The following is a 23,327-nucleotide window of genomic DNA, read 5'->3' as shown; positions in this document are numbered from 1 at the left end:
CGATATTTGTGAAATTCGCGGTATTCAACCACTGATTCAGTGCGCCTCCAACCGTTAATTCGTTCAGATCGTCGCGAGTGCAAGTGATCTTTCGCAGTGCAAGGCGAACAAAATGTGACTGAGCTTTTTGAACATTCAAAGCACATCAGAGGCTATAGAATTTGTTTACTTAGTACGTGAAACTAGACGAAAAGTGCTTAATTGTGTGTTAAATGTGCATCTGGAAACAGACAGGTGTTTATAGCAAATGGAACTACCACCGAGTCAAGCGGAAAATGCAAGATGACGATGAGATTGTACGTGAAACTTCCGCGGCTAGTGATAATGATTCATCGACGGAGGCTGAAGAAAGTGATAACGCTCTTATCTATGTACCTACGAATCCACTGGAGTGGACCAGCGATCACATCGCTTCCTGGGTACAGTGGGTGTCGAAAAAGTTCAAAATTTTCCCCAGCTTGGAACCGGTGAGATTTCCCAACAATGGTGTCGAGTTAGGAAAGTTTACCAAAGCAGATTTCTGGGTTTGCGCCGGTAGCAAAGCCGGCGGTGATACACTCTCCAAGCATTTTGCCCATCTTCTACAGATTGGAACCGGAATCGAAGATAAACTGCTGGGAAATGATGTTGATCCAGGTAATCATTGTTTTCCCCTCGTGTTACAACAGCAACGCCTGGCCGCAGCCAAATCTCGTTGCGAAAATCTTGATAAATGACCAACAGTAAGCTCTGGCTTCCTTCCTTTCAGCACATTACTCTTACCGTGGACGGTTGGACGGAGTGATTCCAGTGTCCGAGAGGAAATGAGACTAGAAAGAAAAGTGATTATGGCTCACTTTCCTTCTCGTTTAGTGATAATCCTTTCGACTTTTCGGTACACCTCTTTGGCATCGAACTGGGCAGTGGTGTGAGGGAGGACGATAAAATAAACATTCCTTGATTGCAATCGGAAAATGGATTCAATTAAGAATAATAATGGCTTCCGTATAGATTCATCCTTTCAGTTTAGTATTTATGCACACTGCGTGGTTGGGATCTAGTGTGGGATCAGATAACACAAATATACGAGAATCGCTTCGTGGTAAATGTGATTAAAGTTATGCAATTCAGAACAGAGAATTGCAATGGATGAATAAGCAATAACTTACTGATTTAGCTATACAAATTTTCGTTGTGAAAAGTAGTTTCCGATTAATTCAGTTTCATATAAAGCCTAGTTATAAAAAATAGAGCACCGCGTTCTTTATAAATGAAAAGTTTATTAGGCTTTAAAAATTAACGAGAACACTTTTATAATAGGGGAATTTACGTATTCTCGGCAACCTAAGCAGCGACCTTCTTTCTATAGCCTTTTTCTCTAAGGAACGCACACATATGCAATATTGGTTTGTTTACAATTTTTGCTGCCAGCTGCTCTAACAATTTCAGTCGAAAGAATTGTCAAAAACTGTTTTGAAACGCTTTTACAAAGCTCCAATCTTCTCTAGTGAGAGCGAGTATTGTCGGCAGCCAGTTTTTCTTCGGCAACCGTTCCATTTGAACTGCATGTAAATCTGCTGTTCTATTATCGGCAACTCGAAATCAGCTACAATTTGTAGTGCGTGTGTTGCATTTCAAGAAAACCTTGTTAGATTGCTTTTTCTCAGTGGTAGAAATATAGTCAAATTGAAGCTTAAAGCATTAAGAATCGTTTGCATGCATTCAGGAAAGTCTTTTCGTAAGAAAATCCAGTGAAAATAGTGTTTCAATTTGTGTTGCCGAAAATAGTCTGTCATGCCGAAGCCGTCATTTCCCCTATTTGTTTTTTTATTGGTTAAATAAATCCAAGGGCATAGCAAGAGAATAGAGCGAGAACTTATTTAAGCTGGTATGTCACTAGGCCGAATGCTATTAGAACGAATAGGTGTCACTAAGACTAAATTTCTATAATCATCCATACTTCGGCATACAGTATCAATACTTATCAAAATTGACAAAAAATATGCTCAATTAAGAGAAGACAAGAAATGTTGAAGCACAATTGCATGATGCCAAAAACAATGTAACTCCAAAGAAGTGCTCATATTTCAAAGATGGCGACATCTGCTTGGGAAAGTCATTTTCAATTAAATCTGAACAAAGACGGTTGAAACCTTTTTCTTACCTTTCCCAATGTTGTAGCGTTTAGGTGTCTTCGAAGAAGTTTCTTGAAATGTTATTCTGCATCTTTTGAAATATGCATATACAATTTTATTAAGGTGGTATTACTCTTTGAAAAACTAAATTTTTGTTATCACAAGATAATATGTTTGTATCTTCGACCAAGCTGTAGAGCTAACTTTCTACATCATAAATCCACCGAGATATGAATGGATTGTTGTCAGGACTACCTTAAAATAAGTTTTTTGACCTATCGATTCGCCAAAGTATCATCAAAATACCCAACTTTTCTGAAGACAGCAATATTGTGAATCGCTCCATTTGCTCTGTAATGCGATTTTAAACAAACATTTCACCAATTTTGTAATTAAAATTTCTCTGAAAATGGCAGTTTCTGGCAAGCAAAATTAATGTTGCTTGATCGATCATTATATGAAGTTCTAATTTTCCAAAAATCACTGTTATCAAACATTTAACAATACACACTGAGAAAAGATACTTGATGACGAAAATTGGTTTAGAAATTTTATAAGTGCAATCTTAAATTAAAAGTATGTCAATGGGGGATTTCAAAACTTACTAGAAAGCCTGACGGCATTGTGCTCCCACACCAGCTGCTACTAGTCCCTAATCCTCTTCTGCCAAGACAGTCACTTCAGCTACTCATAAGCTCATCATCGACAATACAAGGGCCACACCGCGTCAAACAATAAACTAAATGATCCTTTGCTGCCAAACCTTTGTCTGCAGAAGCCTCTGGAACACTTAATAAAAATCACATAAAATGTGCCCTCTCATGAAGCGGCATTATTATCACACCCAAACTGTGATTCGCCCAAACTGCGGTGTAAGGGCATGCGATGTGCTGCCGGCTAGCAATCTGCCGGGCAAGTTTTTACAAGGAATTATGCTAATTTAAACAATAAAGTCACCCCGGTTAAGCCCTGCCAGTCGATGGCATTTATATCAATTTCCCCCCTTATCCACGATGATTGCTCTCAGTCGATGAGGACAAGGCCAAGGGACAAGGGAACCACATGTAGGAACAATGTGGCCGCTCGACCTCTTCGGCAGCGCCACGGGGGTCCATTGGGGAAAAGATTCAGTAACCACACTGACTGCCGAAAAGTTACAAGAACCCAAATCCTTCCCGATGCTCGTGGCTTCCTCCCAGGAAGGAAGCGTTTATAAATTGAATAAAGTACGATTTCCTTTTCACCATTGACAGGATGGAAGGAAGGCGAAAGTGTTGCACAAGTGGCAACAATAGCGTTTATCCATGAAGTGCTGGGATCGCTGATTGTTATAACCCAGCAACACATAAAAGAACGGAACTTGAAAAGGATTGTTAACAGCTGGTTAACTCATCCCATGAATCACATTATGAGTATGAGTGTGTTACCATAAGTAACCAAATTTATATAAATTCTTACATATGATTATGATAATCATTAAATAGAAATTTTAACTCAAGGTCCTTTAGATGACGGTTGATTTTCCGAATAGTGTCATTCTCATATCTTATTCATTGAGCCTTCACGATCACCAAATTCTGCTTTAGATTATCATGCATTTTCACGTAGGCTCACACCAACAACGCCAACAATGGATTCTTGCTTAAAACTTGTAAAAAGAACCGTCCAAACGTTGATTGATAGCATGCTCATGCAAGTTTCTGTTTAGATTAATGTAAAACCAATCAAACATATAAATCAATTTATAAATACTAACCTAAAATAGGAACCACATTTTAGCTCATTTATAATTTCTGCTGTTACCCAACACTAAAGCCATTTTTCCAGTAACTAAGCGACGAGTTCAAAAAGAATCTGCTGCCTGGAATGAATAGCGACAATTTTAAATCCCTATGAATAAATTACCAATAGAACAAACCGCAGGAGTCTGTTGTTATTGCCTTTTCTAAATTCACCCTCATCTCGCCTGGGGAAGCGCGTCCATAGAAGAAGACTCAGTCCCGCCATTATCGAAATGTAATCACAGCTAAACTAAATTACCTCGTTCACAGATAACTATTGAATTAACGTAAGCATCATTTTTCCAAAAATCACAGATAAAATCTATGACATGAACTGGAAATCCCCTTTCTTGGGCGAACGTGAATGCGAGAAGTTGGGAAAACTTTCCTTCCACGCTGAGTCTTTGCCAACACTGCGACACATACAGAAGTTGTTGACACAGGAATTAAGTGCGGCTCATGCGCTTCCGCAACAAACAAACAAACGCCGGAACGAGAAGACGGTAAAGGGGTGGAAATTCTTGGCAAACATCAGAACAAACAAAAGATTCCCGAACACGGAAGCGGTCAGTCAGTCGCGTCACGACGCCAGACGGAACTAGATCTTTCTCGGTAATCGTTGAACGCGTTTATATAACCTGCAACTGAACAGTGGAAGTTTCTCCCGTTCGCGGAAATGAGCGCGAGTGTTGAGTCGATGAGCCTGGGACTAGGCACGGCAGCGATGTGGAGATTTTCCGAGGATCATTTACATGTCGCGAGGCACTTTGCATCCGTGCGGGTTTATCCGGGCAATCACTACAATTCTCACCATCATCATCATCATTCGCATCACCATCCTCACCGGTCTCTACCGTTGCTGTACGGAGGTACGGTTCTGGCGTCAGTTCAGTAGTGATTATTTTATACCTTGATCAGTGTGACTCACGCAACGTCGTTGGAGGCGTTCCATTGCAGTATAAGAGAGGATGTTGTTCGCGGTGATTTTTCTTACTTTGATCAGGAGTGATCCTATTATTCAACCTAACAAAATTAGTGGCAAAGTTCTCGCCGTCTTCGGGGTGGTATCTGAAGGACGTGAATTTATGCGAAATGTGCCCCTCAGACTGGGCGCCAAATGTTACAATGAAAAATTCCGGGAACGATCGGATCCGTATATGGAAATCATGATTTGTATTATGACGTGGTTTCTGAGAATCGGTTTTCGGTGTTGTTGATTTCTACCAAGTGCTGATATATTATGTAAAGCAGCTGCCACCAAAAGCCGCCAGAAAACTAAATAAGTGGAAAACAAACGCGGCCCCCTAACGAGTTGAGTTTTTTGCGGTTTTATTTTGACTGTATTCAAATTGAGTCATTACCGAATTCGTGCAAGGAACAAGTAAATCCGTGGGAAGAGTCGTTTAACAGGATGAGTAACGTTAAGGTTATGTGTGCGATCAATGATTACTAATTTGTGTTTATGTATGAAAACGAGTTTTTATGTAAGATAGTGTGGGTAAGGACTGATAAGATAAGATGGTAAGATAAGAAAAACGTCACCTAGTAATAATAAGCTACATACTTAAATTTTTTTTCACCGAGATTCCAACAGCCGGGATTCAGTAAAACAATTGCCCAGACTCAGCTAACAAATAACATTTTGCTGAGATATCAGGTAACAAACAGATACTTTGCAGAGATATCAGCAAAATTAAATGCCGAGGTAATCGGCTGTTGGAGATTTTACCGAGCTAGATTAAGTGTGTAGTAGGGGGTTGACCATAAAGCACGCATTTTTATTTAGATAGATCAGTGGTTTTCAACCCTTTTCTTCACCGTTCCTCCTCCAGCAAAAAAGTTATAGGGTAATCTGCCAATTCCGTATAACAAAACTTTTTAATGTGGCTCAGAACCCAATTGTTACACGCATTTATTTTGAAATTCTACAATGGCACACTTTGTATCTAATTAGTGCACATCCACTAAATGCATCTTGGAATTAAATTTTTCAGCAAGAATAATCATTCAATGATTCAGTTAGATCATTAAACATAACTTTTCGGTATATTATACTTACATCTGCTATTTTAAGGACCTGGTTAATAATCGAAACAATACTCAGCAGCTAGAAACGTTGCATGCCTTTAGGCGTTAACCGCATAGAAAATAACCCAGGACCAAGAATCCAAATGTGATACAATTATTGAACATTCATATTTTTTCTATAAATTTGACATGGTTGATAGATGTATTAGGATTGATCGATACATAAAATAATAACCAACATTTTCCTGCAGAGATTACTTAATTGAATTGAATTTGGAGCTAGTAATATCTTATTTTACAACTGATGATTATTAGCTGAAAAAATATTGAAGTAATGAAATTGGGTTGTTAGCGGAATGCTTAAATAAAACAGCAACAAAGATTATCTTCCATTTAATTCCACTTAATTAATTTTAATACGAACATACGTACAGATACGTATTTTGGCTACAATGTGCAGTCTTCATCAGTGCTATTCCCACTGATAAAGACTGTGTATTGTAGTCGAAATACGTATCTGTCATCGATACCAACATTAATTAAGTGGAATTAAATTGAAGATAATTTTTTTTTGTTGTTCTATTTTTTTATAGAAAAAGAATAAAAAAACGCCTGAAATCATATGCACAGTGTAAACAGTATTTAAAACATGTTTTATCTTAATATTTCTAACGCTGAAGCTGATATCACACTGTTTGCCCACACGTTAAATATTTGACTCGTTAAGTTTTGCCAAATAATGCTATGACAATTTGTTCGCCGAAGCCAAATATTTTACCAAACATTATTTAACCAAATGCTACAAAATGGTTATTTAACCAGCTATTTGTCAAGATATTTTGTGACATATTACATTGTTTGCAGTTGAACGAGTTTATTTGTTTGGTCACTGATTTGATATTTAATTGCTTATTGTGTTTGGTTCAATTTAATTTGCGTCAAGATTTTTTTTTTATTAATTTATTTAAGTTTAGCTACGGGCTAGTTCATCTCCAAGATTGTGTCAAGAAAGCGAATTTTGCTAATCTCAGGCTTCATTCCAGACTGGAGATCATATGATCCACATCAGGTTAGGAGATCATAAAACGATTCTGGAATCGGTTCTAGAACAATATTTTTTCTTAGCTTAGCTTAGCTTAGCTTAGACTGACTGCACATATCAATGGTTGCTACTCCGTGATTGATCAGAATCAGTGAAATTGTACAATGAATCAACTGAATGGGGCTGGGAGTGACCGTCCATTCTCATTGTACAAGTTTCAGTGACTCCATATTTTGTAGATCAATAACGGCGCCGGCCACGTCCTTGCAATCAGGTGCGAGTAGCGAAAGAGAGTGACCTTTGTTGTTTGTGGGCCGTGTTTACCTCTGCACCCCAACAAAAGACACAGGAAAGGAGATTTAGTTAGTAAGTTGGGTTCGTTGGATCAGGATTCACCTGGATAAGTGATGCGACCATGTTTTAAATGAATCAGTGTTATCATGCATTATACTTGGATTTGCCTGAAGCCTAAACAACATGGTGGATCATTATAATATAAATCTGAAGACGTTCCCATAATCGAAAAGCTGAACATAAACTTACAGCATAAGCATGAGCAAAATTGACCGCCCGCTACTGCCAACACCAAAGAGCTGAAAACCGATGCAAACAAATCAAATCAACAGACAAAACCAGGGTGAAAGCTGTAAGAGTGAATCAACACAGTATAAATCTAATAATGTTCCGTTATCGAAAAGCTGGAAGAAAACTTGAATAATTTTAATCAATAGATCCTTCAGAGAAAAAAGAGAATAATTATACAGCAAGGACCCCATTTTGTCAGCTAGCAAAGTATGTGTATCTTAAACATCCATCTTGAAGGAGGAAGATATGAAATTATAATTATTTGGAGTTATTGAAAAATAACAGTCTGATGCGCGAAGAGGCTGACAGGATCGGGTCATAACTGTAATAATATTAGGAACATTTATCATCATCAAACTATTCTTGAATTCACCTGGAAGAATGCTTGTGAATAATTGTTATACAGATAAATTAACTAAAGGGTTCAAACAACAGCTCCAGCCTGTAGAATAGCTGAAAATAGGGAATCTTTACAATGTGGATCCTACGCTATTCTATTATCGCTGGGCTGAAAATGTTCAGTCTAGATCAATAGATTTAGCTATTTGAACCAAAGCCGGAAAAGAAAGAAAAAAAAATATACGAATCACTTCCACCGTAGTAAAGATGTACCACGTACCAATCCATATGTTCGTCATATAAACGTTAAACATACACTAGAGAAAATCAAATGATGTTACGTTGCTTCTTCCAGTTGTGTTTTGATCCTGTTTTAAATATTTATCATTGAATATATAATAATATAATAGGACCTGTGATTTATTCAAACTCAAACTCCACGGTGGTGCCCTTTACACAAGGATAAGCCTCTACTACCGATGATCTTTTAAACCTAGAGACACAAAAGCTACGAAAAAGCGCTTATGCTTTCATTAAATTCTACTTTTACGCGACGTTCGTTGTTTCGATTTGGTCTTTACGTAAGACGGGAACAGAATCCATAAAACTTTCACATTTTTGGGCTACCGTGCCCCTTTCTTCACGCTTGCCGATTTTACCACCGTACACACCCCAAGTAACCAAAAGTTCTGATAAAAGGCTATTTGTGGCTTAAGCAGCTTGGTTGAAGGTGGTCTATAGAACTCTAAGCAGCCTCATTTTTAGGTCGTTATAAGAACTTGAAAGTTCCGGTACCATAATTGTAGAGCATTATAAGCAGCTCCTGGCGGAACTTGAACGGAACTTTTAGAAAATAATTTAAAAAAGGTTTTTGTCCTCTACATCAATTCTATATTAAGTTCACACTTTTATCAAAGTTATTTCTAAAGGCAGGTATTAATGTGTATGTGATCTATCAGCATTAGTAGTAGGATTGGAGCTGTTTGAAGAATTAAACCCAGTCCTTCTGCGTGAGAGCCCCAGCCCAGCACAAACCGCTACGTCATCTGAGATATTTAAAGTGAGCTGTTGTCCCGCCTACTGTTGGAGTTTTCAGTGCCAACTGACTGACTTGAATACGAAACACAACACCTTGATGAATTTTAAATTGGTGTTTGCCGGCATGGTATTCCAACACATTTGTGGCGCAGTGGTTAGCAATCGTAGATCGCATGCCAAATACACGGGTTCGAATCTAGGATATTACCCTTTATTTATTTTTTGTGTTTGGATAGAATGTTGATGCACTGCATAAATATAAGAATTATGATTTATTCGGGCCACTGATCATTTCATATTTACGTACATTAAATTTTGTTACTAATAAAGACTTGTGCGGATTGCTTCATGTGGTTTGAAAGTTCTGTCGGAACTTTATTTGAGCTTTATGCAGCTTGGAAGTGATTTTAATCGTTGAATGCGGAACTTTTGGTTACTTGGGACATTGTACATCTTTTAAGCTATCTTGACCGAACTCTATTGCGTTGTAAAACGACTATTTTTTCTTTCATATTTCGTCGTCAAAACAACCAAACCCACCACGACCCGCCGAGACTACCGTCAGTCTTCAACTACGGCCCTCATCATCATGTTAAGGACACACTTAACAACACAACAAAAACTAAACGGTCAAGTGCCAAGCTTGCATGTTCGATCGCGACATTTATTTTCCTAACGAATCATGCTTTAACTTGAAAAAATAAATCGTAATGGATTATTCGTAGACACCTAACCGTAAAAACTCAAGGAATATGCTTCATGCGATCGAGGTCATCCCTCTGACAAATGGGAACGATGAAAATAAATCTCTATTACTCCCACGAAAGGACGTATCCGTTCCCGCAAACAATGCATCCGATCCTCAATCCGGCGCAACCGGCATCCCGCCCACGCACGTCAACACCACCATCAGATAGAGGAAATTTTCCCCTACCGCGTGGGCGAGCTACCAGCCACACCAAACCGACCATCAAACGCACCGTCCACAAAAGCAGACACGTCCCCTCGAAAATGCAATCGAGAAATGTATAAGAACAATCTTCAACTGGAACGTACTCACCAAATCAATATATCCGAGAGTGCATTCCTGATACTTATTTTTCTCTAGTCTGCTCATGAGCATGAGCACGAATGACCACCCACGGTTGCTACTCTGTTATGGCCAGATCAGCTGTAATTACACAGAGAACCAACAGACGATGCTTGAGACTAGCAATCATCATCGATGTGTAAAAACTGGTGATCTCAAACTGGGCAATACCAGCGCCGGTCGCACCCAAACGCAGGTCAAGAAAGGAATGGGTAGGAATGTGTTGACGTGACACTCGCTTTGATGGAAGCCGAGAAATCCTCTGCACTTCCACGAGGAATCACTGGGATGCTGGGTAAGAGGGTAGGGTTTGCAGAAGTGTTCGTTTTGGTAAACGATAAGCTGAATTGATGTCCTAATATGGAGATATGGAGAAGTTACTGTAACAATAAATAAAAAGGAATGATCTCACCCAAATAACCAAGTGGAGCTGCACCAACAGCAACAGGCCTCCTTGTAGACTTTCTCCAACCCATCGCAGGTATCTCCTTCCTCCTTACGTGATAATTATAATTGTAGACGGTCTGCTTGACATCAACACGAACCTGTCAGGGCTTTGGTAGAAGCTGCATGGCATATGAGTATGAGCATGATTGACCGCCCGCGTCCGCTACTCCGTTACTGTCAGAAATTACGCCATCACTATTGAGAAATGATGAAGTATTCGATTTTTTTGCAGTTGTAATTCTTGCATTTATCGTAAGGATCGAACTCTAATGGAAAGGTCCCGCTATTTATACCATTCGGAGTGTTGAAACAAAGGCGCGCCCCTTTGTCAGTCAAAATTGGATTCCTTAGCAACAAAAATAAGCAATGACACCGATAATGACCATGCATCAGAACCCTAGTCTTGACCACTTCAATCTAGGGAACAACGAATAGAAGATTAGGAATCACATAGATGAAGACTAACTAACTATTTTTGCAACTATCAACAAGGCATAACAAGTAACAAGGACTAATATGTGTTCCTTTGATAACTTAAAAATCCTGTTCCCCTGCTTTGAAGTAGTCAAGACTAGGAATCGGTTGTAGATCGTACACCCCCCGTACCGTACCACGAAAAGGTGAACTACCCAGACAACCAGAATGCACGTATATTCAAAGTTGTTTTCGTGATATATAAAAATATATACAAACAAACAATTCGTATAAAATGCAAAGAAATTGCTTAAACGTACAAAAGTGGAGGCCATATACGTGCATATTTTAATTTAATTTTTAACGACTTGATTTAACATCATATACGATTTAATCTGTAATAACAAATTCATTTTCAAAAGTCTTACGATGTAATCCAATTAAATTAGTGATGCAGTACGACGGAAAAGTAGTCATCGCATATAAGTTGGAAATTTTCATTCTATAGGATTCAACACAAACATAATGCGAGGTATGCTATTCTTATATGCATTTTTGACTTAAACTGTAGCAATTTACGATACTGTCTGTACATGGTTATACGACTTATGGTTGTCTGGGTACCCACGTTACGGGGCAATATAGAAATAATTACTTTTTGATCAAAATTTGTCGAACTCGAGTTTTGTTAGGGTGGCGATCTTGCCCCACTTTCCCCTATCAGCCACTGTGTGTTGCACCGTTTAATCAAGCTATTATCCATAGAGAGTTTGTCATGACAATCGTCCCAAGAGATTTGTCTATATTGTTGCTTGCTCTCTGTGTTTTGATTCTCTGGTACAAAATAAGCAATCTTAATGAACCATGAAAGATTTGAAACGTCATAATGATGCGGATTTCAAAATTTTACACGGCGTGTTATGGGAGATAAGTTTAAAACGCTTTTATTTTTAAAATTTTAGGCGTTTTTAATAAAACTGATTGTCACTGATACAAAGCCAAAATCTACCTATCGTATACATTTTCAGCAAATATTATTACAAGAAATTCAATATTTAATATAATGCATCTATATGTAGTACCCCTTGAGTATTTATCACCCGTAGTTGAGTGAAGTATGTAAGTGTCCTATAATTAGTGCATGTCATATTATCTAATTACAATGGAAAAATAAAATAAAGAAGATATTTTCGTTTTCAAACAGCCATCAAGACCAATGAATGTGATACTTATCGTCTTTATACCCTTCGAAGAGTACTGGATAGTTACAAAAAAAGTGTGAAAGAAGCCGTTATCAAATCTCTACATTTCTATCCAATTGTATCTATCACTCACGTCGAGCAATACGGCTTAGATATCAAGAACATTCAGGATTTATAATTCAAGATAAAAGTTCCTAATGCCGTCTTATCTTATTTTTCAGAACCCTATCAACTGTTGAACGCTGCATCTCATCGATTAATTGCACAAGGTGTGTATTGTTATGAATTATGATTATTATGTACACACTTAGAAATACCTAATTTTACATGTGACAGAATCCATCTTTGACATAAAGGATAAGACGTAAACAAACATGCCATGTAAAATTAAGTGCTCCGAGACTGAAAAGTTCGGTACTCGACGAAAAGTACGTTTGATTGAGCTGAGTTTTGCATCTATTACGTCTATTATTATCAAAAATGACGCTCGTATATGTCAGTCTCAGAGCACCTAAATTTACATGAATTTTTTTTAAGTGTGAAGTTTTCTGAATGCCCAAGTACAGTATCCCTCCGCTCATCCGACAAAATATTGGCCTGACTATCGGGGTTTGACTTGCTAATACTTGACCATACTAAAAAATTCAAAACAAACAAAACAGCACAAATCTGAAAATTGACAGCACAGTGCATTCATACGCGTGTTTATACATATTATCCGCCATTTTCCAGATTAACGGGGTCAGGATTATCGAGTCGTCGGATATCGGGGGGATACTGTTGTTCTATTTAAGTTATCTTCCAATCGATCAATCAGTCGGTTAGGGGCTGTAGACAGTTTAGGGGGGAATAATACACGGCCCATACAAATTTAAAAAAAATTGTATGGACAATTGTCTACGCATGGGGAGGGGGGGGGGGTCAATAATCCCAAAAAACTGTCTACGTAGTATATGAACAGCCCCTTATAATACAACCCATGTACAACCCATATTCCGAAAAGCCACACTTACTTTGCTTACCCTTGCCTTTGATCTGTCTTCACAAACACACACAGACTTAATCTTTGCATGCTGCTATCGCAAACTTCCCCTTGTTCAACCATTGCCTTAATGTTATGTTCGCTTGCTTCTTCATCCGCTACGTCAATATAGGTGGGCAGATCCAACTGTGGCAGTTTTTGCTCGAACTGCTCGCTGATTCGTCGAACGAGCGCTTCATCCATTGGGAGGGAACGAATGGCGAGTTCAAGCTAACCGACCCGGATGAGGTGGCACGGCGGTGGGGTGAACGGAAGGCGAAACCAAACATGAACTACGACAAACTGAGTCGGGCTTTGAGGTGAGTGGTTTTTTTATGCTATAAACCCAATCTACCGAACGCACGGTGGGGCAGAGCGTACTACGACTAATAGATCGATGAAATCACTGGCATAATGGTCATAAATTAAAGAATGTTGCCAAAACAGGTTTAGACGATTAATCAATATTTAAGATCCTAAAGTTAAGCTGCTGCAAAATAGTAGGGATATAAAATCCAGTGCATTCCAAAAATAAGGCATCCGTCGCTATAAATAATGTCACATATTTAGGTTACGTGATTTAAGCACGTCCTTTAGTATAAATTGTATATCCTGTTTAAATTATTGCTCTTAGCGATTTACTGTTCATGAGTACAAAGCATTGTAACCATTGATAGACAACGTCTTTTTCATGAACTTTCACATCTACAAAATCGAACTATCGTATTGAAATTAAAATAAAGATTACGTTATTCATTTGTGTTATTTTTTATCATTATAATATGATATTTTATGTCACCCTTATTTAAATACTTGTGTTGATGACTAATAACTGAGCAACGACGTTTGGCCAAACACATATTTGTCCGCAAATATTATCTCGCGTTGGAAATCACGACGAGTCAACACAGTAGAACGGGTTAAAACTGTTGATTTACATTTTACTATACGGTTTATCAGTAGCTACGCACCCGGATACAGGGCAACAACGGTAACAAATGTTCCTCGTTTATCTTTTTCTCATTTTCTATTTGATTGATTTTTTTTTAATAGGAAGGACGTGTTTTATGCAGTGTGTCATTACGCCGAATTTTAAACGTTAAATTGTTAAACGCAGAACTCGATAGAGATTTTTGTTTTAATTCTTTCAGTTTCTCGTTTGTTTTGTTATACTGCTATTAGATCTAGTCGAGTTACTTGCTTGGAAGATTTAAACTCTTTCAGCAATCTGTTAACAACTAATAGCTAATTCGTTTATTATTCAGTTCCAACCTGGATCGGGCATCAAGATTGGGTCTGCTTGTTTTCTGACAAACGTCAGTTTGCTCATTTGATTTTAAAACCTACACACTAAGATTTTTTTTACAGGAGTCAGTATTTTTTTACTGGGTTTTTGAATTGCTGAAAAAGTCGGTAAAATTTCAAATGACCGTTATCCGTAAGGAGTCAATGATATCGACCAATTTTATTTTCTATCATTAAATGGGGTTAACATAACTAAGTATGTACATGTTCAGAACAAATTTTCTTATTAATAAATTTTCCACAGATTTTTAAACTTTTACCGAACAGTTCCGCAATTCAAAAACACAGTAAAACCGTACTGACTATATCAGTGTGTAGCTTAGGTTGAGGTTCACACGGACAAAAAGTTCGGTTTCGCACTGGGTTGGAACTGGTGTTAACCCCGATAATAAACGAATTCGCTATAAAGATGATCGTTTTGTTTTGTGATGCTGCCGCAATTGAATGAATGTTTCCATGGTTGTGTACGACATCACACACTGGGCAGAGTCTACTTTGTTGGACAAAAATCGTAGGTGTTTTCGGAAATTTATTCGGGTGAATAAGGACTTTCTCAAGAAGACAGGCAACTCTTCCATTTTCTCATACGAATGTTATGAGACAGGTACAATCGCGTCATCTGCCGCTCAAAGGTAAATGCTTCGAACGAATTTGATAGCAAAGATTACATCCTCAGATGAAGGGTTTGTGCATTTGCTCATTTTTCTATGCGTTGCTTCACCCTTCACTCAAGCGCAGCGCTACTGTATCTGTCTGTCTTCGCTTTTGGCCTAATTATTTTTGTTCAAAATCGCCCGTTCAGATGGCGCTATACAGAAAAAAAAGTTCTAACTTTTAACTATCGCGTAAAATCTCCTCATGTTTAATTTTAAGCTATAGTTGACATAAACATTGAAATTGTTATCAAGCTTGTATACAATATTCTAGATTTATGCGATATTACTCTTAAATTTACATGAAATAACTTAAATTTAGCCGGCGCTGGTGGTGTAGTGGTAAGCGTGACTGCTTTCTAACACCCCGATGGGTCTGGGTTCAATCCCAGCCGAGGTTGGTGGGATTTTTCTGAGGCATAAAAATCTCTGGTCACGTCTTCCTTCGGAAGGGAAGTAAAGCCGTTGGTCCCGGCCCATGTGTGTTGAATGGGTGCGATATCCTACGCAGGTGTGGAAGCTGCCTTCCTGCACATTCGATTGCCGTCAATGGATGGCAATAGATGTCCGTCGGTGATTGGCACTAGATTGCGGAACAGAGACCGGTCCCACCTCTTACCCCTACAAAGGTTTGAGCTGGACGAGTTATCTTTAAGATAATTAAATATAAACATTTTAACCAGGTTTGCAAACAAAATCGAGCTGGTTACAATTACAGATATAAATGTCCTGTTAAATATGTTATAGGCATCAACCAAAAACATTCAAAGGTGTAACTAGTTATCAAAAGTCCAAGTATAGTCCTCGACAATACTTCCATTTACACGTGACTTGGGATTTACACGTTTAAGCTTCCACAGTGCCAGGACTATATCCAAGGAAACGACTTCCAGCCAACCCTTTACTAATTCAAGGCTTTTGCCACAATTTCCACGTATTAGTCATTTATACCTGTATTCCGCGCGCGAGGCTCAAACCATTGTAGACTACTCAAAGCTATTTTTACTATTACTACTACAAAATCAAAAAAACTAAAAATCCATCATCACCATCGAGGCAAACAATGTAGTTTTTTGTATATGCTACAGAAATTACTAAAATGTCTTTATGACAGTCTCCATACAAAATAATCCGTTAGAGATAACTTTGTTTGATTTATCCATTCATAAAAATTTAACTGCTCAATAAACAGCTTTTACATGTGAAATGCAGCGTCTCTTGAATTCTGTAAGTGTAGTTGCACGCTTGATGTGTCTAGGCATCGAATTGAAAACATTTATACCTTTGAAAATAATGAATTTTGTGAAGCATTATTCAAAAGATGTGGTGTTCTTACTTCATCCGCGTTTCTAGTGTTATATCACAACAACGTTATGTTAATGAACTCAAATTTTTATTTCATAGGTATATATTCTCTTTCAATTGAATGAAAATAATTCGCAGTTCCTTTAATTTATTGCCAAGGAGCGAACTTTTGATCAGACGCTACCCATGAGCTTCAGCACTGATTTCTTGGTGATAATTTTGGCCACTTTTGTCATGTCTTTTTCAAATTGTCCATTGAATTCGCTGCCTTAAAGTGTTTCCGTTGATATTGGAAAGGGCATAAAAAGTATCGATTGACCGCCCGCATAAACAATAACCATAAGAAGCGCCTAATCACCAATTCGGGATAACATCCTAACTTTATGTGATATGGTCGTACCATCTATGATATCGTTAGTATATGGTACCCGTTTATTAGGGCGGGCCTCCGAGGCCTCTGAGGATTCATTTCTGTTTACATGTATTGCACATTTTTTGCTTTGTACCAAGCTACCGTGTCTTTCGAGTAGTGCATTGATTCAAACACTCCCGAACGTAAATTTCAGTGTTCATCATCTCCTACGTGGCTTTGACAATTTGCCACACTCACATATCGCTTGCCAAACCATGGCCTTCTTTCCAAATTTTTCAGTAAAAATTGACTTATCGGCATCGTAAACTTTCTGACCATCACGATATTGGGCTCCCAGAAGCGTCTTTTAATCAAATATGACGTATGTTTCATCGTCCATGATAACAGACGCCAATTTTCCACGCAAAAAGCTATTATATAGCTTCCGAGTTTTCGGTTAGATGGATGCGGCTTGTTTCTGGCTCCGTTTCGGCTTCTTCTGTTTCTAGAACGTTTTCAGCCCGTTTCTTGCCTTGGTACGTTGGACGTTACTCTTCGATGTTCCCAATTTTTTGGCCAAATCTCGAACAGAGGCAATTTTCTTATTGACAAAAGCTTGGTGATCTTCTGATCCACTATTCGCTCCACCAGTCCCGGTTTACGGCCAGATTTTGATGTGTCCTCGAAGGTAACTTCTTCACCGATGGCGGTTTGGACTGCTCCGAAACTTACTTCCTCCTTTTTCGCTTACTTTCTGATAGGTCGGGAATAGAATAGGGAATAGGTATTAGGCCGTTTTCTTTGGCTGCCCTTTTGTGCCTATTTCACAGTTTTTGTAGGTGACTTAGGAATATTTTTGGTTTTGGCGAGGTAATTTTTGCAGAACATTAGTTTGAAAATAAATGCTTTGTGTGTCCCTTGATATTTCGTGACAAGTTTGAAGGGTGGAGGAGGGAGGAGTTGGCATGATTTTGTTTAATATTTGTAACGGCACCAAACTGTACATTGTTGACTGTTGAACAGTTGATTAAGCTTGTATTATGATTACCAGCTTCTTATACAACTAGTAGCTCATTCTCCTTACCTTCAATCAAAAGATAATTTTCAGCAAATTTGTAGCTGAAATTTTGTATAAGTGCAGCTATCATCTATCATTCAATCCGAGCAATTTGATACCCTTGATAATCTTGATAAAAAAATATATTCACAAATGGTTTGTGCAAAAATAGTATTCAACCAAATGAGTTAAATGGTTGTGTTAAATAGTTGTGAGAATGATTAGGATCCAATTTGAATCCGTTTGTGCACTGTGGAGCAAAATTGTCAAAATTTGCATCCATCTACTGTGTATACGTCAAATGAAAGGTACAAGCATTTAGCTATTAAATAGAGTAAAGGTAATGATGGGCCTTATTACGGGTGTCACTACACGGTGATAAGGAAGTGATACTCATAATAAGAACCGTGATTGTCGTACAAATCAAATGGGAATCACTTCACCGTGACGACAAGTGACAAGTTTTCACCGTGAAGGTACATCCGTAGGAGGATCCGTAATAAGCCCCGATATTTATATGGGGACGGCCAAGGGGTAGAGGTTAACATCCATAGCTCTCACGCCAAAGTCACGAGTTCAATTCTCATTTCCGGACAAGTCACGGATGACTCAAGAGTGTTAAAGTGACCTATATATAAAAATATAAAATGGATTGTTAGTGGAATACTCAAAAATACAAAGAAATGAGCAATGACAATGATGATTACTGCACACTGTACTCGAAATACGTTACTGTCATGGATTGAAAATACTAAGGGGAATTGAATGGAAATGGTTCAACCTATTCAAACCAAATGATTAAGTCAGCTGTTTTAATTTTAGATCTTTTCCTGTGATTTAATTTTTGGCTTGGTTTTTTTCAAACAGAGAAAAATCAGCATGGCACACAGAGTAACATTTTGAATCTTCATTTGAAAGCTAATTTTTCGTTATTATGCTACTGTACCTGCCTGAAAAGATTAAGTTAACATGTAATATACTCGTATTCACCAAATGAATTGATTTTTTTTTATATAAAAGCTATGCTTTACGATGATGACGAAACGGATCCTTCCCATGCGTCACTTATCGCGATTGATCAATCATTTAACTATGTTTTCCATTGAACCTAATGCTGAATCCGCATTCTCCGCATAATGTTTCTGACACGTCATTATGCTACATGACCGTTGATGACCATAAAAAATCTTGTTCCTTCCCTTTCATGGCCTTTTCTTCTCTTATGACCACGTTTCGCTTCGCGCATAACAGATATCGAGCGCAGAGAGTAGCCTCGCGTCCAAACAGCAAAATAAGCCGTCGTGGCTGCTCTCCAAGCGGAAGCTGCAAATATGTTAGGAATGCGAAAGAAAGGTGAATCATCGCGCTGTTATGCTACACATTTTGCCCGCGGTGGTAGTCGAGCCTCCTGATTATGCCGAAACGTGGGAATCTGGGTGACTTGCGGTTTTATATTCATTCTCCTTTTGTCTTTTCCTTCCGCAGGTACTACTACGATAAAAACATTATGACCAAAGTCCATGGCAAACGGTACGCATATAAATTTGACTTTCATGGACTGATGATCGCGTGCCAAGCTCAAGCACAGCTCGCCGATCCGAGCACGAGTGGTATGATCTCACCCAACTACAGCAGATACTCGTCCCCGGTGGAATCGTACGGCGGAAGCCCAGCATCAAATCCAACCGAAGGTAGCCCTCGGAGCTTTGGAATTGCTCCGAGTCCTGAATCTCTTTCGACTGCCTCTTCGTCCTCGCCAACCTCGCTTGCCCCCAGCGGTGGTGCTGGTGCCAATAGATCCGGTATGGTCCCCTATTGGCCGTCTTATCCTTCATACTCGGCACCGTCAAGTTCTCAAACAACACAAGCTCCCGCACCTGCGACTACAATTGTTCCTGCTACCTCCTCCAATGTGACGCTAACTACATCGGCATCAACGTCCTTTAGATCGTACGATCGTTGAATACTGGTCAACATTTGCAATCCTGAAAGATGCTACGGTGTAAATTGTTTTGAAGTTATCGTTTTAATGTATTTGTAATTTGTGTATGCATTTAGTTCCAACAATGGTTCTACTACTTATACGTAAAGTAAATGTAAGATTATTACAAGAAAAAATAAACATGACAATTATCTAGATAATTAGTTGTTGTTATGTTTTCATAGAAGAAGAATCCAATAAAATAAACACGTTCCACGCTTTATATGCAAACGTTTACTATGACACCACAGCGGAACTAGCTCAAGAGCAGCAGAATGGAAATTGAGGGTCAACTCGTTATACATCCAGTCGATATGTAAACTGCACTGAGTACAATGCGTCTCCATGGCATATTAGAGACAAATTTAGTGTCATCTGCCTGGGTGTCAACGCGCGTGCTGCAGACCGGCCCCACTCGATTCAACAGGGGGAACGTGTTGTTTTCAAACACCGTAATCGACGACCGTTCCCGCTTCGCGCCCTTCAATCCAAAAACATTCACTGAATAAAGGGTTATGCAAGCAACATATTCTATATACACGCGGACTGTCACCACTCACTCTGCACATACGGTAAATCTCGGCGGCGGATGATTATGCAATAAAAATCTCGGTTGATGGTGGTGCGGGTAGATAGGCTATACAGCAGCATTTCTCAATTAGATTATGGGGACCGTTAAGTGAACAAAGTACAAGCGCCGTAAATCAATTAAGGTGATATCGTCGTCCTTGTCCTGTCTGTGGATGTTGGACGATCTTTTTAGATAACCACCGTTGCGTGGTTTAGTGATATGCATTACGAAGTGGAAGTTTTGTCTGAGGAAGACGAAAGACCGAATCACCGAATTTGGTGGCACAAGTATAACTTTATTAGATAATCACGATTTGTATTTGTACGAAGATTGATGGTTTAATAAGGCCTGAATTGAATTTGCTGGAATGAATTTTGTGAATTATATTCTTATTCATATCTTTAGATCCTGCACCCAACCGGATTCTATTACAGATTAGCATAAAATATTTACAGAATTTGTAATTTTTCACCGCATGAATAGATTCTGGAAAAACTTGCTTGTTGACTTAGTCCGTTGTAAGAAGTGCATTTTTTTCAATAATTTGTAGTGTATTAATATTTTCCAAATTTAAATTTTTTCCACTACTAGTAAATATTACCTATTTAAATTTCTATCTTAATTCTATATAAGATGAATAAACAGTGCTGTTAATTGATAACCATCGATAACGTTTGCTATAGTTCATTTTACGGGATACCAGGAGCCAGTTTGCCTGACAAAACTGATGATATTGATGTTGCTTCTGTCAGTGGCTAAGTAATTGCCTTCTATCAAAGTTCATTCATGAATAGAAAAATCAGCTGATTAGAAACATCTCGTAAAATGCTCTATTCAAATTCACCATTGCAGATGTTAACACTGACGTTATCGATGGTTATCTATTAACATCCCTGGTCGTAAGAAACATATAAGGTGGAACGAATGTTTAAGCGTACCATAAAAAATGCAAACATTGTCATACAAAATGCATGAAGAATTTTGCATTTTTTTATGGCGTATACTGCAAGTGCGATAAAACGGGAAAGTCCATAGATCCAATGAACGGTCAATGGCTCTGCACACTTAATTTTTGGGCCAAGATTGGCACAGCCGACTAGGGGAAATGGATGTAATGTCGACCTAAATGCCTCTAATTTGGGCCCATACATAAATTCAGCAGTCGACTAAATTTTCAATAGCGACCAAAAATACCCATTAGTACCGTCCCAATGACGCGTCGATCTAGATAAAATTGATAAATGGCAGAATTTTAGCGATGGGGCCAATCTTAGATCCATAGGCCAACATTAGAGCCATTTCCCCAATCTTGGCATTTTATTTTGTTGGGTCTTGCTGAAATTCAGCTAACAAACGAGAATTGTACTGAGATACAAACAGAAATTGTGCTGAGATCTCAGTAAAAAATAAATATCAAGCTAATCGGCGGTGACGGTTTTTATCCAACTAGGTTAATAGCGGTAAGCTCCATCGAGGATAATACACCAATCTCGAATTATCCTCGATTTTGCTAAGCACCATGTCGTATTATCCTCAATTTTAATCTCGGATTTCACTTTATTTAATCCGCCGATTTTTGCGTATTAGAGAAAATCTGAGATTTTCGAAAAGTACGTAGCCAATAAAAAACTTCTATCACCACTGCCACACACACATATGCATAAGCAATAAAAACAGTGCCAACATTTCAAAAAGGTGAAATTGTTTTTCAGAGTGTCAATGGTCTTGGACCCGATGTCATTATATTATGTTGCTCAAAAATGTATGTATGTATGTATGTATATACAATCCAACTTCCACTGTCCGGCAGTGTTTTTATGGAAGAAAAATGTTTGCAATATAATCTATTATTATTATACTGACCTCATTGCAAACAATTTTAGCCCGGAAGTTGAAAGGCGATAGCTCTGTTGAGATTCAGTAACCCATTTCAGAATGCCTGGTCACTCACGTCCATTCCGAGGTTACTTTCACTTACAACAAGCCCCGCATACACGTAGTACCGATATAAAATGTATATTGGTACTGCGTGTACACTTCCATCATCAAAGCAATTCCTGCTTTGTAGATGGCACGTATTTAGTAGGATGCATTTCATATTTTTATATCTAGTTGTAATCAGTTAGATCTCACCGCTTATGTATTGTGTCCTCGACGTGGAAGGATCGTAGTCTAATCTGCAAAATCATCTTTCCCGGTTATTGTCCAGGGGGCAGAACGCCAATACCAAATACGTAAAAAGACACGGCAAACGTTGCTTCCTTGAGTGGAGGCGTAGCACCGAAACACACTAGCACGACGCTACAGCAACACAACTATTCAAAAAAAAAAATTCTAACCCGGGAATTTTCACAATAATTTACAATATTAAAACACCGATAAATTAATCATGATGAATCTATATTCACATGATAATAATGAAAACGAATTACTTTTTTCCTTGGTACAAGCCAAACAGCACGCGGAAAACACGGAATTTGTGACAGCGAAATTAAAACCGACCGTTTGCGGGCAGAGCCTACTGCGCACTCCACTGTGTTTATGTTTTGATGTTGACTCTTATATTATGTTGCTCAAAAATATTATAATATTCATAGTGCCTTTATGTTACTTCATACGCGAAGTTTGCGATTTTCAGAGTTGGTTGGAAATGCTATCTAATATGAAGTTTTAGTGTGATAATTTATTAGCTAGAGAATGGTCTTCGAAGAAGGTAGGTAGATATTTCCGTTAGAGTGTGGCAGTATGAAAATTGAATAGTAGTTGAAAATGAGCGAAGGGCCATTAATGCGACAGTACAAGTCAAACGCACCTTCTTTGCCTAACTCGTACGATGTACGAGGAGTTTTGAAGTATGTCTGTTAGATAGCTATTCCAACCAACTCTGAAAATCTCAAACTTCGCGTATGAAGTAACATAAAAACACTTTGATTGTAATAACTCAAGGTGGGAGTAACCGTCAGCAATGCTGATGATGGTACATCACACAACAGCCACCCTAC

At 38.4% G+C, this 23,327-nt stretch overlaps 1 protein-coding gene across 2 annotated transcripts; it reads left to right on the top strand.

Moving 5' to 3' along the window:
- Positions 1 to 44: 44 nt before the first annotated feature.
- On the top strand, positions 45 to 19,750 carry LOC135717176 (DNA-binding protein D-ETS-6-like). 2 transcript variants are annotated; one of them, XM_065239135.1, is made up of 4 exons: positions 45 to 636; positions 12,302 to 12,349; positions 13,235 to 13,421; positions 19,259 to 19,750. In XM_065239135.1, the coding sequence occupies exons 1-4, from the start codon at positions 213 to 215 to the stop codon at positions 19,734 to 19,736; spliced, it is 1,137 nt and encodes a 378-aa protein (XP_065095207.1). In that variant the 5' UTR covers positions 45 to 212; the 3' UTR covers positions 19,737 to 19,750. The 2 variants fall into 2 exon arrangements, with proteins under 2 accessions (XP_065095207.1, XP_065095208.1); XM_065239136.1 differs by lacking the exon at positions 12,302 to 12,349.
- The last annotated feature ends 3,577 nt before the right edge of the window (positions 19,751 to 23,327 follow it).

The sequence above is a fragment of the Ochlerotatus camptorhynchus genome, unplaced genomic scaffold (genome assembly GCF_037179485.1).
Source record: "Ochlerotatus camptorhynchus isolate MF236.1 unplaced genomic scaffold, CSIRO-AGI_Acam_v1.1 ptg000052l, whole genome shotgun sequence".
In the NCBI taxonomy this organism is placed as follows: Eukaryota; Metazoa; Arthropoda; class Insecta; order Diptera; family Culicidae; genus Ochlerotatus; species Ochlerotatus camptorhynchus.
The sequence above is the reverse complement of the archived record's forward strand: the minus strand, read 5'-3'. Positions and strand labels throughout refer to the sequence as shown.

Bases quoted from the DNA above. Each gene is read 5' to 3' on its own strand.
- LOC135717176 (XM_065239135.1), top strand. From the start codon at position 213: ATGTGCATCTGGAAACAGACAGGTGTTTATAGCAAATGGAACTACCAC. The intron at 12,350-13,234 runs GTGTGTATTGTT...ACGTCAATATAG, and splicing joins TCATCGATTAATTGCACAAG to GTGGGCAGATCCAACTGTGG. The intron at 13,422-19,258 runs GTGAGTGGTTTT...TTCCTTCCGCAG, and splicing joins AAACTGAGTCGGGCTTTGAG to GTACTACTACGATAAAAACA.